General features: G+C 37.5%; 1 protein-coding gene across 1 annotated transcript; it reads right to left on the bottom strand.

Moving 5' to 3' along the window:
* Positions 1-189: 189 nt before the first annotated feature.
* On the bottom strand, positions 190-6,904 carry ankrd22 (ankyrin repeat domain 22). Its single transcript, XM_017483056.3, has 6 exons — positions 6,614-6,904; positions 2,738-2,929; positions 2,488-2,595; positions 2,231-2,308; positions 1,652-1,750; positions 190-752 (listed from the first exon to the last, which is right to left on the bottom strand). The coding sequence occupies exons 1-6, from the start codon at positions 6,632-6,634 to the stop codon at positions 675-677; spliced, it is 576 nt and encodes a 191-aa protein (XP_017338545.1). The 5' UTR covers positions 6,635-6,904; the 3' UTR covers positions 190-674.
* Positions 6,905-13,637: the final 6,733 nt, after the last annotated feature.

Below are 13,637 nucleotides of genomic sequence, written 5' to 3'. Positions count from 1 at the left end.
CCTCAAGGGAAAACATTATCTGTACAACATGAATACTTTTATGTAATTATAGAGTTAATAGTAAAGCAAGTAGTACTAAAAGTACTTGTTTGAGAAAGAAAACAATGGCTGTCAGATTTGTGTTCCTTGTGATAGAGAGCGACTTAACATGCCATTTTAAGCTTTGTAAATCAGTAAACACCATACAGCTTTCAGTGTTTAGAACAATTATATTTAGTATCCAAATTGAAATACATGGTACACGTGTAAACATGTCGTTTAACCATTTTTAGAACACGTCACATGAATTGCCAGTATAGTGAAAAAAAATATTGTCAAACCTGACACAAACACAAAACATCTGTAAACAGTTTAAACCTGAAGAATATAGTCAGTCATTTCCTAATGACCCTGTGTAACATTCTATAACTAATACTGTTAAGTAGTAGTCTAAAAATTGTACTATTTCTCCCAAAAGCTAAACAGAAAATGTAAGTATGTGTCCCTTAAATGTTTAAATGAGAAAATGGTAAAAAGCATGATCAGTCACATTTTAAACTTAAGAGTTCTTGTGAATGCTGGTTTATTGACCTGAAGACAACTTTTCATTGTAGACATTGGGTGTACAGGCCATTTCATATCACAGCTACACACCAGATCAAAACCATCCTTTTTCAACCAAACAGGCAATGTTGTCATTTTGATTTTACCAGCATTGCTACAATTGTTTTGAATTTTAGTCTGATTGCAATATCCAGTGGTGTTTCACCATCCTGTAAGAAAATGACAACCGTAACCATCAGAATAGTTAGTGTTCACTCTTAAAATATAATATACATAAGTAACACTTGTATAAAAGTAGACCTACGTTTAATAAAACATTTAATAAAAGACTTTCAAAATGTATGACTACAGTAAATGAGTTGCCACTGCTGTCTACATAAACTCCTTAAAAGTTCCACAAAGTTAGTGAGGCACTATTTATCAGATTATGTACGACATTCCAGACATCTTATTTAGTGTATGTAAGAAATTAATGAATTATGCTTTAGGTAGATTTTAATTCTATTATGCCACAGCACTGTATATGTTGAATGCTTGATTCTTGTTAAGAAGGCAATGATTAACAGACCAACTCGGATATTAATGTAAACCTTTTAGCCAAGACTGATGTGCCCCTCCCGAGAAAACAAAGGGGGGGGGTTTGCTAATATGGTGAAGAATTCTGTGAGAAAATGTTTAACATTTTTGGAAGGAATTTAAGGTAACCAGGCCTTTTGTCACAGGGAAAGCTTCAGGATAGAGAATTTGTTGTTTTCTTGGTAACATGCATTTTACCAAAAAGAGAAAAAGAAAGCCTGGTGAGGAAATGACTATTCTAATTCTACGTGCTACAATGAAAGTGAATAACAGGAACATGTTTCACAGACAGAAAAAAAATATGATTTGTTCTTTAATTAATAAACCCATTGTAATCGTTTGCCAATCGTTGTTGTGGTATAAGTGGAATAAAACACTTCTGGACATGTTATTGGAAAATAGTCATATCAGGCTGCATCACACCACTCCATGATGGATTATTTTGTACTTGCCTCTTCATGTTTGTTCCTGGTTTATTTATCATTTTTCATTGATATAGAAAGAGACCTACAGATTATACCTGCTTACTTACTTTGTTTTGTATCAAAACATCTGCATTTGCCTCCAGTAACAGTGGAATGAGTTTGTGACTTTTACACTGGCAAGCATAGTGAAGTGCAGTGTTGCCTTTCTGTTAAAGAAACATACATGAATAACACAGCAAACATGTCTATGAACATCATTTTGTGGCTACAACTACAATCCCCTCTGAAAGTATTGGTAACTGAAAGAAGTTGCAGTACAAGCATGGAAAAGCAATAGAAAAGAAAAATGCAACAGTTTGGTGATGTCAGTGGGTCACCGGCTTAATGCAGTTATTGCAAGCAAGGGATATGCAACCAAATATTAAGTGTTATTTACTTTACTTATTTGTTCCTATATTTTTGCTTACCTAAAAATTGGGTGGCCTGCCACCACAGGTGCCATGTTTCAAGTTGTTTAACACATCTAGATGTAAATATCAGAAAATGAATGCTGAAATTCTGATCTATCCTCTCAATCATCTTTTGATCGCAAACCCAAATGCCTACAGTGTATAGCGAAAACAGTAGAATTGGCCTTGCCATTCCAATACTTTGGGAGGGGACAGTAAACGTTTAGCATTACTCACATAGTCCACAGCATTAACGTCTGCTTTACTGTTTAACACCATCTCCAGCAGCTTCACATACTGCTTCTGTTTCTTGTTCTGGTAAAATGGTAAAACCAGTTATATGGTGTATCTTCATGAAAGATTTACCATCATATCTGATGTGCCAGTTAAGCTTATCAGCATGCACGTGCATTTCTACAATAATACATTTTCCACATTCTCAAACAGATTCATGTGTAGAGCATGACACTATTAGCAGTAAAAGTATACTGTACCAATATAAGATACCCAATCAATAGGATGGGCATGAGAATAACAATCATGAGGTAATCCAAGAAGGACAATGTCCTTTTAGCAACATAGTGCAGGCAAGTCCTTTGTTTCTAAAGACAGAAAAGGATGCCATTATTCCAAGCAAGCAAATACAAATGCATTCACACACCATTTCACACACCTTAAAATAAACTTTAAAAATTCACTACATGGGTTACTGTATAAGGTTGAGACACAAACTGCATACGATACCTTGTTTCTTATGGATACATCAGCTTTCTGATCCAAAAGGTATTTGACGGTGCTGATATTTCCACTCTTACAGGCAGCTATGAGGGGTGTATCTCCATATAATTCATCTTGAACATTTAAATTCTTGCCATCAGCCTTGAGCAGTTGGTATACCTGGTGGAGTTCACCCTTGTAAGCTGCTTGGCAAATGGGCTACAGAAATAAAACGAGGACAAATCCATGTGAATATCTGCTATATTAGATATATAACAACAAAATCAAAAATATATTTACCATCTGAAGAACTAATTATTAAAATCAAGCACATAATACAGATTTAAGTAGGCTACAAAGGTCTTAAACATCGCTCTAATACACATGAAAATGAAAAACACATGCTAGGACTTGATTCTGGCACAAAAGTAATGTTTCAATTCGATACATAAACCTTTGTCAATTCAAACACAGATTAGATCCATCACCTATTCCATCCCTGTAAAGGCATTTGTCAAACATTCAGTGTTCACAGCAATTTGACAACTATCGTGAATTTATTACTGAAAGTCATGTATGTTTTATCCACATATACTAACATTTAAGATTGTGGAATGTCCATTCAGTAAGTTAGTTCCTATTATCACTTTACAACACATCACAACTATATTATACATGACAACAGCTACATCATATGGCAAAACTATGTGGACACCTGACCATCACAGCCACACATACCCATTCAAAAACCCTCCATTAACTTGGAGTTGGTTCACTGTTGCTGTTATGAAAGCCTTCACTCTAAGACTTTCCACTGGATTTTGGAGCTTGGCTGTGGGGGTTTGTGTGACAAGAACATTAGTGAGGTCAAGTACTGATGTCAAGTGAGGAGGCCTGGTGCGCAGTCAGCATTCAAATTCATCCCAACAGCGTTCAGTGAGGTTGAGGTCAGAGCTCGGGCAACTGGAGTTCTTCCACACCAACCATGGCAAACCTTGTTTTTATGGAGCTTGCTTTGTGCACAGGGGCACCGTCATGCTGCAACAGGTTTGGGTCTCTTAAATCCATTGAAGTGAAATTATAATACATCATAGACATTCAAGACAATTGTGTACTTAAAACTTTGTGGCAACAGTTTGGTGAAGATTTGGTTTTGGTGCGTGTGATGGTCAAGTGTCCACTATTTTTTGTCCGAATAGTATATAAAAACAGCCATTCTTTCACTAGGCTCACTTTTTTCTATTACTTGATGTTAATAAGACACAAATGTCAGTTGACCAATTTACCTAGAAATTGGAAAGCACAATCATTTCCTGACAACTTTCCTGTGTTGAAACACTTCAAGTTACAGCTTTATCTCTGTAACAAAGCACTGGTACTGAAGGCTTCTTCTAAAAATGTCTCCTCACAAAAAAGTTAACTACATCAACAATTACACACATTTAAAAATAATCCATCCACGTGCCGCATCAAGTCCCTGTATAAGTTGTTACTATAGAAATGCTACTGTAGAATACTAATACTACTCATACTATTACTATAGATATTATAGATACATATTAAACAAGCACATTAATATAAATCTTGCAGCTGAAACTAAAATTAGAGCTGTTTTTACAGAAAATGGTAGTGTTGGGTTCAAGACCATCTTAGCCAAGACTGAATCAAAACTGAGACCAAACAGAGTCCATGTCAAAACTGAGACCAGACACTCAGATGTGGTAATTTGCTGGTTGTAGTATCTTCCTAAACTATTATTACATTTCCCTTGAATAAAAACTAAAATAACCCATCTACTTTGGTATTATCATTTTTGTACACGTAAGTACACAGGACACAGGCTAAATAGAACTTGTTATGCATAGCCCATTCTTATAACAAAGTGTTGCAGTGGAATCCTAGTTCATATCATTGCTACATAAAGCACACATGGGGTGGGTGGCTGGGGAACATGTGTGAGTTAAATGAAATAAAACAGAGTTTGCTAGTTATACAACAGATTCAGTTCAGCAGATTTAAAGAGTTGAAAATCAAAGCACATCTCCTTTGTTTTAAGCACACAGCAGCGAAATAAAATGCACTAAAATACAGACTTTGTTTTGGCTCATACAACTTTCTGACACCAAACACAGCTGTGCATTACAAGTACTTCTCCTATATCATTTTAACATATGAATGATTAAAATTCATATTGAAACATTTTGAAACATACTTGCTTGAAATATACAGGCACTACATAACTCTACATGCAGAGAAAGACATTTACATTTTGTACTGTAACCAGAACATCTTGTCCAAATATGTAAAACCGTATGCTTGTAGAAGTTCCTTGCTCTTAAAGTGGGGTATGAAGATCCCGAAGGGGCTATATTGGTTTCTAGTAGTTGTTAGCCTCTTTACTGGTGTGCTAAATAGAATTTGTTTACTCCAAACCTCAATAACTCAACACACTGTAGGGCCTATAAATAATCTCAACTTGAATCAAATGTCAGTTTTAATAACAATGTATTCTGAGAGTGGAATTTAAAAATATATATATCTATGGCTCCCCTGCTGAAAAAAAACAAACAAAAAAAATAATCAAAACAACAATCACAGAAATTCTAAAGGGATTTTCCACTACAAATACCATTACAAACCACCAGCTAACCATAAAAACCATTACTGGTCCTTAAAGGTATCCACTAGACATATCATGCCATCAGTAGAATGCAAGATATTACAAGTAGAAATCAATTTTCCATTAAGACAATGCAATTCCCATTATAACCATTACAAATTCTAGCAGCTCCACTAAATAGTCAATATATTACTGTACACATTGAAATAATGAGCCTGATAGTTGAAAAGTAAAAAGTGAATTCATCTATCATCTAGTAAAATCATCTAATCAGGGGCAGTGGTGGCTTAGTAGTTAAGCCTCTGGGTTACTGATCAGAAAGTCAGGGGCTTAAGCCCCAGCAAGCTGCCACTGTTGGGCCCTTGAGCAAGGCCCTTACCCCTTTCTGCTCCAGGGGTGCTTCCTAACATGCTAGGATATGTGGAAAAAAAAAAAAAAAAGAATTTCACTGTGCTGTAATGTATATATGACTAATAAAGACTCATTATACTGAAGGGTTTTTTTGTGTGTGTGGTGTTTTATTTATTTATTTATTTATTTGCAGCTAAAGGGGTCCCACAGTGTTTTAAGTTTGACAACCCCAGGTATAAGACTTAGAAGAAATCAGTGTGTGTGTGTGTGTGTGTGTGTGTGTGAGTGAGTGAGTGTATGTGTGTGTGAGTGAGTGAGTGAGTGTATGTGTGTGTGTGTGTGTGTGTGTGAGTGAGTGAGTGTATGTGTGTGTGTGTGCGTGAGTGAGTGAGCGAGTGAATGTGTGTGTGAGTGAGTGAGTGAGTGTATGTGTGTGTGTGTGAGTGAGTGAGTGTGTGTATGTGTGTGCGTGAGTGAGTGAATGTGTGTGTGTGTGTGTGTGTGAGTGAGTGAATGTGTGTGTGAGTGAGTGAGTGAATGTGTGTGTGAGTGAGTGAGAGAGTGAATGAGAGAGTGAATGTGTGTGTGAGTGAGTGAGAGAGTGAATGTGTGTGTGAGTGAGTGAGAGAGTGAATGTGTGTGTGAGTGAGTGAGTGAGTGAATGTGTGTGTGAGTGAGTGAGTGAGTGAATGTGTGTGTGAGTGAGTGAGAGAGAGAGAGAGAGAGAGAGAGAACATTAGCTATAAGATACACACGCCCTAATAGCAGAGGACATTTAGTAGCGTTTACACCTGGGGTGTAGCTGGAGCACTAATTTACACAACATATACACAAGGTCGTTCAAAAGTCAGCGGTTAAAAGTGATATTCCCCGGACGTAACCCGTAATCAGCACAAAGGTAATTTAATATAGTTAGCTTAATATTTACACACCTCTGAATAAAGGATTCCCATAGCGCTGTCTCAGTCTCAGTCTCAGTCACGTGCAGTGTGTGAGAATGTCCCCCTGGCTGAGTGTCTCCTGGATCTCCGCTTTAGGAAGCTGTGTTTATTTATTTATTTTGTTGTTAATGAATACTCTCAAATTTCCGAGCGCTTCTTACAGTTTTGCTGCAATCTTAGAAAATGAAATAGAAACTGGAATACGTCTTCAGGCACATGAAGGATACAGCACGCACCCCACACCTCAGGACAAATGAATGTCATTATACCCGGAAGTTATTAATACTTTGCTCATGTCACACAGGTGTAGGTAACATTTACAGGTAGAAGCAATTCATCTGCATACGTATTCAGTATAAAGTATGCGTATGTCTCAATAGCTAGCTAGTGACTTTTATGAAGATGTTCAACTAAATCTGGTCTATTTGCTAATTTACTGCTGGACACTGACCATTTAAAACTGATTATTAATTAGCATATTTATAAACAGTAGACGATCAGTGTGTGGAATAGCCTATGTAGGCCTTAAATATGGTCTAAATAGCTAGAAAATGTTAAAATAGCATAGAAAATGTAGTTCGCTTTAAGCACAGTGTCAAGTGCAGGTTTATTAAAGCATCATTTGCATTACACATGATACAACTGCATGAAATTCAGGAAAACACTTCAACAAAAGTAGAAAAGCTAATACATATCAGTAATATGTATTATCATGTATGTATGTATCAGCAATATGTAAATATCAGATTAAATATAAATTGTATGATTTTTACTGGCTGGCGGTGGCCGCTGCAGCAGCAGCAGCAGCAGCAGCAGCAGTATGGAAGGCCACTGGTGCCAAAACTCCAACAATTAGCTACACACAAAATTGTAAGCACAAGTCGTTAGACTAATATACACGTACCGTGCAGTTTTTACACTGGACTAATACTTGGTAGAGCTCTCAAAATAGCCTGAGTTATTCATGGCATGGTTTTCACAACATATTGAAAACATTCTTTTGAGATTCTTTTTCATGTTGAAATGACTGATTTTTGAGGTACAGTTTCATGCACAGTTTCACTGCCCGAAGCGCGACAGGGTGTGCTTCCAGATTTTCATTGACTGTTTACATTTGATATGTGTGTTTCTGTGTTTTGCCGCCAGTGCTGTGTTTCTTGTTCCATGGTTTTTGATCCGGTTTTCGTTCCTGACCCAAGACGCAACTAACTTCTGCAATTTTCCAGCTGTGATCCTTGGAGATTTTTTTTGGCCACTCGAACCATCCTCTTCACAGTGCGTTGAGACTATATAGACACACGTCCAATTCCAGGTTGAGTCATAACATTTCCAGTTGAGTGAAATGTCTTAATTATTGCCCTGATGGTGGAAATGGGCATTTTCAATGCTTGTGTTATTTACTTATAGCCATTTCCCATTTTGTGAAACTCAACAACCTTTTGCCGCACATCACAGCTATATTCCTTGGTCTAACCCACTGTAATGAATGACTAAGGGAATTTGGTTTATGTGTCACCTCATATTTATACTCCTGTGAAAGAGGAAGTCATGGTTGAACAATTTCCTGTTCCTAGTCACCCATGTGAACTATTTATTATATGTATATATATATATATATATATATATATATATATATATATATATATATATATATATATATATATGGTTCTTTGTTCTGTCTTCATTGTCAAGCATTAAAATTTGTTGCATGCAAATTGACATTATTTCATATGACTTCATGATTTTATAAGTAAATAAATGTTTTTATTTACATAATATATCATAGTTTATCTTGTATGTTTTATTATTAAATCAGATTAAATTGTTAGAGGGGGATTTTAAGCAGTCATATGGCCATGTTACATCGTATCCCTCACCTTGTTACAATGTGCCCCACCTATGGGGCAAGTTCTAACATTTCACTTCTCTTCTTTTAAGTTAAATAATGAAAAAAGTATGTTTTATTCATAAAACAAGACCAAATATTTGTACTAAAGATGTGTAAAATGAATGTGAAAAAAGAAAAATGCTTTTCAAAAAACTTAAAATAAAGAAAATAAAGTGTTAGGTTGTGCCTCGCTCTCCTCTACTCGTTACAAATGGCATTAGAAATAGCATATTTCCTTCTTTTATTACTTTTTCCACCCCTAATTCTTACAAAAATCAAGTGTTATATATTACCAGATTCAGCATAATTCGAGACAATTGTAATTCAGTAAAATTCCTGTACACTCAAAGTAAGGATTAGCAAATTGTTACAGACTGTGGAACTACAAGAATAATGGGACTGTCACATTTTGTGGGCAATGGCGCCCCCCTGTGTTTTTTTTTGCCCCAAACATATCTGCGTGTCTAATTAAGGACAACACATTTTATGTTGCTTTTAACACAATGAGTGTGTTAGTAGATTTAACACATACGGTGTGTTAAACATTTCCACACAAAGATGTGTTAAAAAAAATAACAAAATAATGTGTTGCTTGTACTTTTTCCCCAAAATGCAATTTATTGTATGTTAACTTCTACTAAAATACTCACAAAATAAACAAACAATTGCATGAAATTCAGGTGACGTTTATTAAAATCATTTAAACATTTGTAAGAATTGGAGTTGATGCATCCTCTTACAAATGTCCCTGCCATCTGGGAAGACAGGAGTCTCACTCGCTTTCATTTGAAAAGCTGTAAAAGAGCAAAAAGAGTGTTGGTTAGTTGTTAGCTACAAAATATGGACAAATGCCTTTGGGCTTTAACTGGAGAAATTGCGTTACAGAATCCCAAATTGTGTATTTGGAAATGTGACCTCCCCTCTCCCAATGAACAAAATGGCTCTGTAGACTCACCAGGAAAATCTAGCTTATTTTCGAATATTTATTTTCCTGCCTTTAGCACCTCACTGACAATTATTTTTTCACAACCTAATTACATCAACCAACATTACAGAGATAGTGGAAAGCATTACAGCCTAAAACCTATCTTCTGTTTTTGTCACGTTAACCTTGTGAAGAACTTTTCTCCTTGACATTACTGAGCTAGCTAAGTTCCGGTAGCCACTGACTGCATCTGTTACCCAGCATTAACATACACCGAATACATGAAGAAACATGGCTCTAACCCATCCTCCTAATGCTAATTACTACAGCTTGCCTTGTCCAAAACACCTGCTAAATGTAAGTAACATGAAACAACTCTCTGTATTACATCATGGTGAATAGCTGTGATGCTAGGTTATCGTTAACTTTCAAAAAGGGAATGGGAATATCTAGCATTACCGCTAACTGTATGCTAAAGTAGTGTTATTAACTCAAGTGAGCGTCTAGGTTAGCATCACTCTTCCCTGCTGTGATTGGTGACAGCATCCAGCTAGATAACCCTAACTCAGAGCCCCAGATAAGATGTAGACCCAGAGACTTATAGAATAACTTCAGTCCATATTTCACAGCCATCATAAACACATGACACTAGTGTTTAATGTCAACATTGCCAACATTGAGGAAGCAGTACATGATATTCACTTTTGAAGCTGCCATGGTAGGTAAAGTTAATTATCACTCGCTGAGTTAATGCTTTCCAATGAATAAATTTTTGAGCGCTTCCTGCCTAAATATCACAAACTTGGCCAGGCATTTTCAGCAGCATTAACACTAAATGTTGATGAACACTAACTTTTCAGTGGACATTTGGTTTTCTCGCATCAGGACTCCAACTCCGCGGTCACAATCAAAAGGTCAAAGCAACGAACATTCACTTTGAGACAATTTTAGATTTGGATGATGACATCAGCAGCGAAGTCAGCAACGTCATTGGACAACAATTTAACACATGTTGTGTTGGTCCCTCGTGGGTAATTTTTTCCTTTTTTTTTTAAAAAAAAAACCAAAAACAATTATTGGATAATTTAACACAACATGTGTTGAAATAGTAATAACACAAACGGTGTGTAGGATATTTATTAACACATCCTTTCCAAGTGTGCAAACTTTGTGAAAGTTTTAACTGTCACAGAGTGTAGAAATGAAAATCTCATTTGATTAACAAACTTTGTGATAATATACAATGGTAATGCATGCTTAGAATATTTACAGTTATTTACTAAATCAGTGCAAAAAAAAGCAGAAACGAACGCTCCACACTTAAAAAAAAAAAAAAGTAAAATAAGCTTTACACTCATGAAAATGTGTGAAGTGCAATATAGCTCCAAATAAACCAACCATTTGCTAGCACTTATTTAAGGGATACAGAAGTCAGTGCCAGTATGTGCATCAAATCAAAATAGTGATCTAGGTTTAGTGTAAAAGCTGAAATTAGATACAAAGCCCTGTAGAGAGTGGTGCGCTTAGCTGTTTGCATGTCTGGGTCTGCTCTGCTCTCTCTGCACGACATCTACACCAGGTGATGCAGTAAACCAGCTACTAAAATCTTCGGGGACTCCACCCACCCCTGTAACTGTCTGTTTATCCTGCTGCAATCAGTCAAGCGCTTCCGTAATCTGATGCCTAAAACTGAGAGGAACAGCAGGAGCCTGTTCCCTCAGGCCATCAGACTCCTCAACACAGACATCCCTTAGGTCTCCATAAAAACACTACAGTTCACTCTGCACTGCACTGAAACTCCACACACTGCACACTGCATTTTGTATTGTATTATTACTACACGTACATACTGCATATTTTGCACATCCTTTTTCTACACATCCCATGGTAATTTTGTACATCCATTTTTGTACATTCCTGTAAATATATTTCATATTTCTTATCTTATTTCTTATTATTTCTGTTAATTTCTGATTCTATTTTGAATTTAGTATTTCATGCACAGTCTAAAGAGGAGTAGGCCAGGTTTTCATTCCACAAGTAATATACTGTATATAATTGTGTATGTGACAAATAAAATATTGAATCTTGAATTATGTCTCTTGGCTTGGATAAGCTGCAATGCAATGCACAGACACAGTCCTATCATTGTGGGCTCTTTCCAAAAAAGGTTGAGAAGTCTTTATTTAATATGTTCATATAGTTTATAATGATGAAGCAAATTACATGTACTCTCATTACAGTACTTGAGTAGGCCTACATAGTAACTGTAAATATACTTTTAAAAATATGTTATTTAACATACAGCGGCCTCCTGAGATGAATAGGATACAAACCCAAAGGCTCTGGAGCTGCAGTGTCCATCATCACCTGTACATCGAAGAAAACAAAGGATTAGCATTCTATACACACACACGCACGCACAAAACACACACTCACTCTTGCCACTGCAAACACTCTCAACACCATTCAGATTCTCCTCCACCAACACACCTCCTATCTGTACTCACATACTTCACTTCTTCAGTCCTCAAAAGCTCTCACTCCACTGTATCTCTCTCTTTAAATTAAACTATTGCGGAGTATCACTGCTGTAAAGACAGCATGGTATTTTGTCTCACTGACAAGATGGCTGGTCTCATGGACTTATGTAAGGTTGCAAATTTGCTAGAGCATTAGTAACAATGGCTAACTAAGAGGATGGAGATGATGACCTGCTGGAGTGCCTTTGGCAGGAAAGATCCTGATTAAATTATTTAAAGAAAGAAGTCCAAACACATTTATCTCCATACAGTCATTTACTTTGTTGTGATGGCAGTGTGTTTTGAATCATTGTCTTGCTGTATGATGAAGTTCATCCAAATTAGATTGGATGCATTTCTCTGGAAATTGGCAGACAGACTGTTCATGTAGACTTCTGAATTCATTCTGCTGCTACCACCATGAGTTACATTATCAATAAAGATTAGTGAGCCCATTACAGAAGCAGCCATGCGAGCCCAAGCCATCACACTTCCTCCACCATGCTTGACTGATGAGTCCCAGTGGGCGGCCTGCTTACTGCTCCTCTTGTCAGGGGAACCCCAGCTTGTGGCCCAACATCTTCCAATAGCAAACTTGCTGGAGTACACAGACCTGAAGTGAGTGATATTGTAACGAGTCGGCCACACCCCTGGACAGCACCATCAGCACTTCTGCTCGGCTGTCTGTCCGCCTTTGCCCAAAATCTCCAAGACACCTGCCGAAGATGGCTGTTGGTGGAAGAGTGCAGTGCCAAGGAGTAGTCGACCTCGTGGTATTGGAGCAGTTTGTTGTCCGTTTACCGGAAGGGATGGCGGAGTGGATCCAGTGCTACTGTCTGGTGATGCTAGATGATGCATTCCAGCTGGCAGAGGACTACCTGGCATCATATCTGGGGGCAGGCAAGCCCCTCCTTTCTCTTTCTCTCTCTCTCTCCCTTTCATACTTCTCCTACACCTCCTTGCCCACCCCTTCCACACCCACCAGGACTGAGGGTCCCTCAGAGAAGCAGGAATACTGATCTGAATTCCTGATGCGCCGCAAGCCTCCTCTGATCGACCAGGAATGTAGAGAGAGTAGACACCAGGCCATCAAAGCCTGCATACTTAGATGACATAATCATTTATAGTAATGATTGGAAGCAGCATTTGCAACATCTAAGGGCTGTCTTGAGATCCTGGAGGTGGGCGGGACTCACAGCTAACCCAAAAAAGTGTGCAGTTGGGTGAGTGGAAATACGGTATCTGGGCTTCCACTTGGGTCATGGACAGGTGTGTCCTCAAATTGATAAGACAGTAGCAATTGCGGCCCGCCCGAGAGCCAAGACCAAAAAGGTGAGGGTTTGTTTGATTTATTTTCGTCTCTTTGTGTTTTCAGTTCTCCCTGTAGAGGCCAGCGGAAGAGCGAGCCATGTGTGCAGGCATGCGTATTATATATAGATAAATATCACTGAAAAGTGAATGTGAGAGAATAAAGCCTTTTTAGTTAGGCCCGCCTCCAGCATCCTCATTTCCTCCCTGTATTTGTGAAGCGTTACAGAAACCATCACAGAAATTCTAATGGTTTTGCATATAAATATCATTACAAACCATCAGCTAACCGTTAAATGAAATACTTAATTGTATCCACTAGACATAACATGCCACCAATAGAAGGCAACAAATTACCAGTAGAGACCTACA

Source organism: Ictalurus punctatus, chromosome 13 (assembly GCF_001660625.3).
Source record: "Ictalurus punctatus breed USDA103 chromosome 13, Coco_2.0, whole genome shotgun sequence".
NCBI lineage: Eukaryota > Metazoa > Chordata > Actinopteri > Siluriformes > Ictaluridae > Ictalurus > Ictalurus punctatus.
Note: the sequence above shows the minus strand (reverse complement) of the source record. Positions and strands in the feature narration are given on the sequence as shown.

Bases quoted from the DNA above. Each gene is read 5' to 3' on its own strand.
- ankrd22 (XM_017483056.3), bottom strand. From the start codon at position 6,634: ATGGGAATCCTTTATTCAGAG. The intron at 2,930-6,613 runs GTGTGTAAATAT...TTATTTCTGTAG, and splicing joins TGGGAATCCTTTATTCAGAG to CCCATTTGCCAAGCAGCTTA. The intron at 1,751-2,230 runs GTGAGTAATGCT...TTTCTTTAACAG, and splicing joins ACGTTAATGCTGTGGACTAT to AAAGGCAACACTGCACTTCA.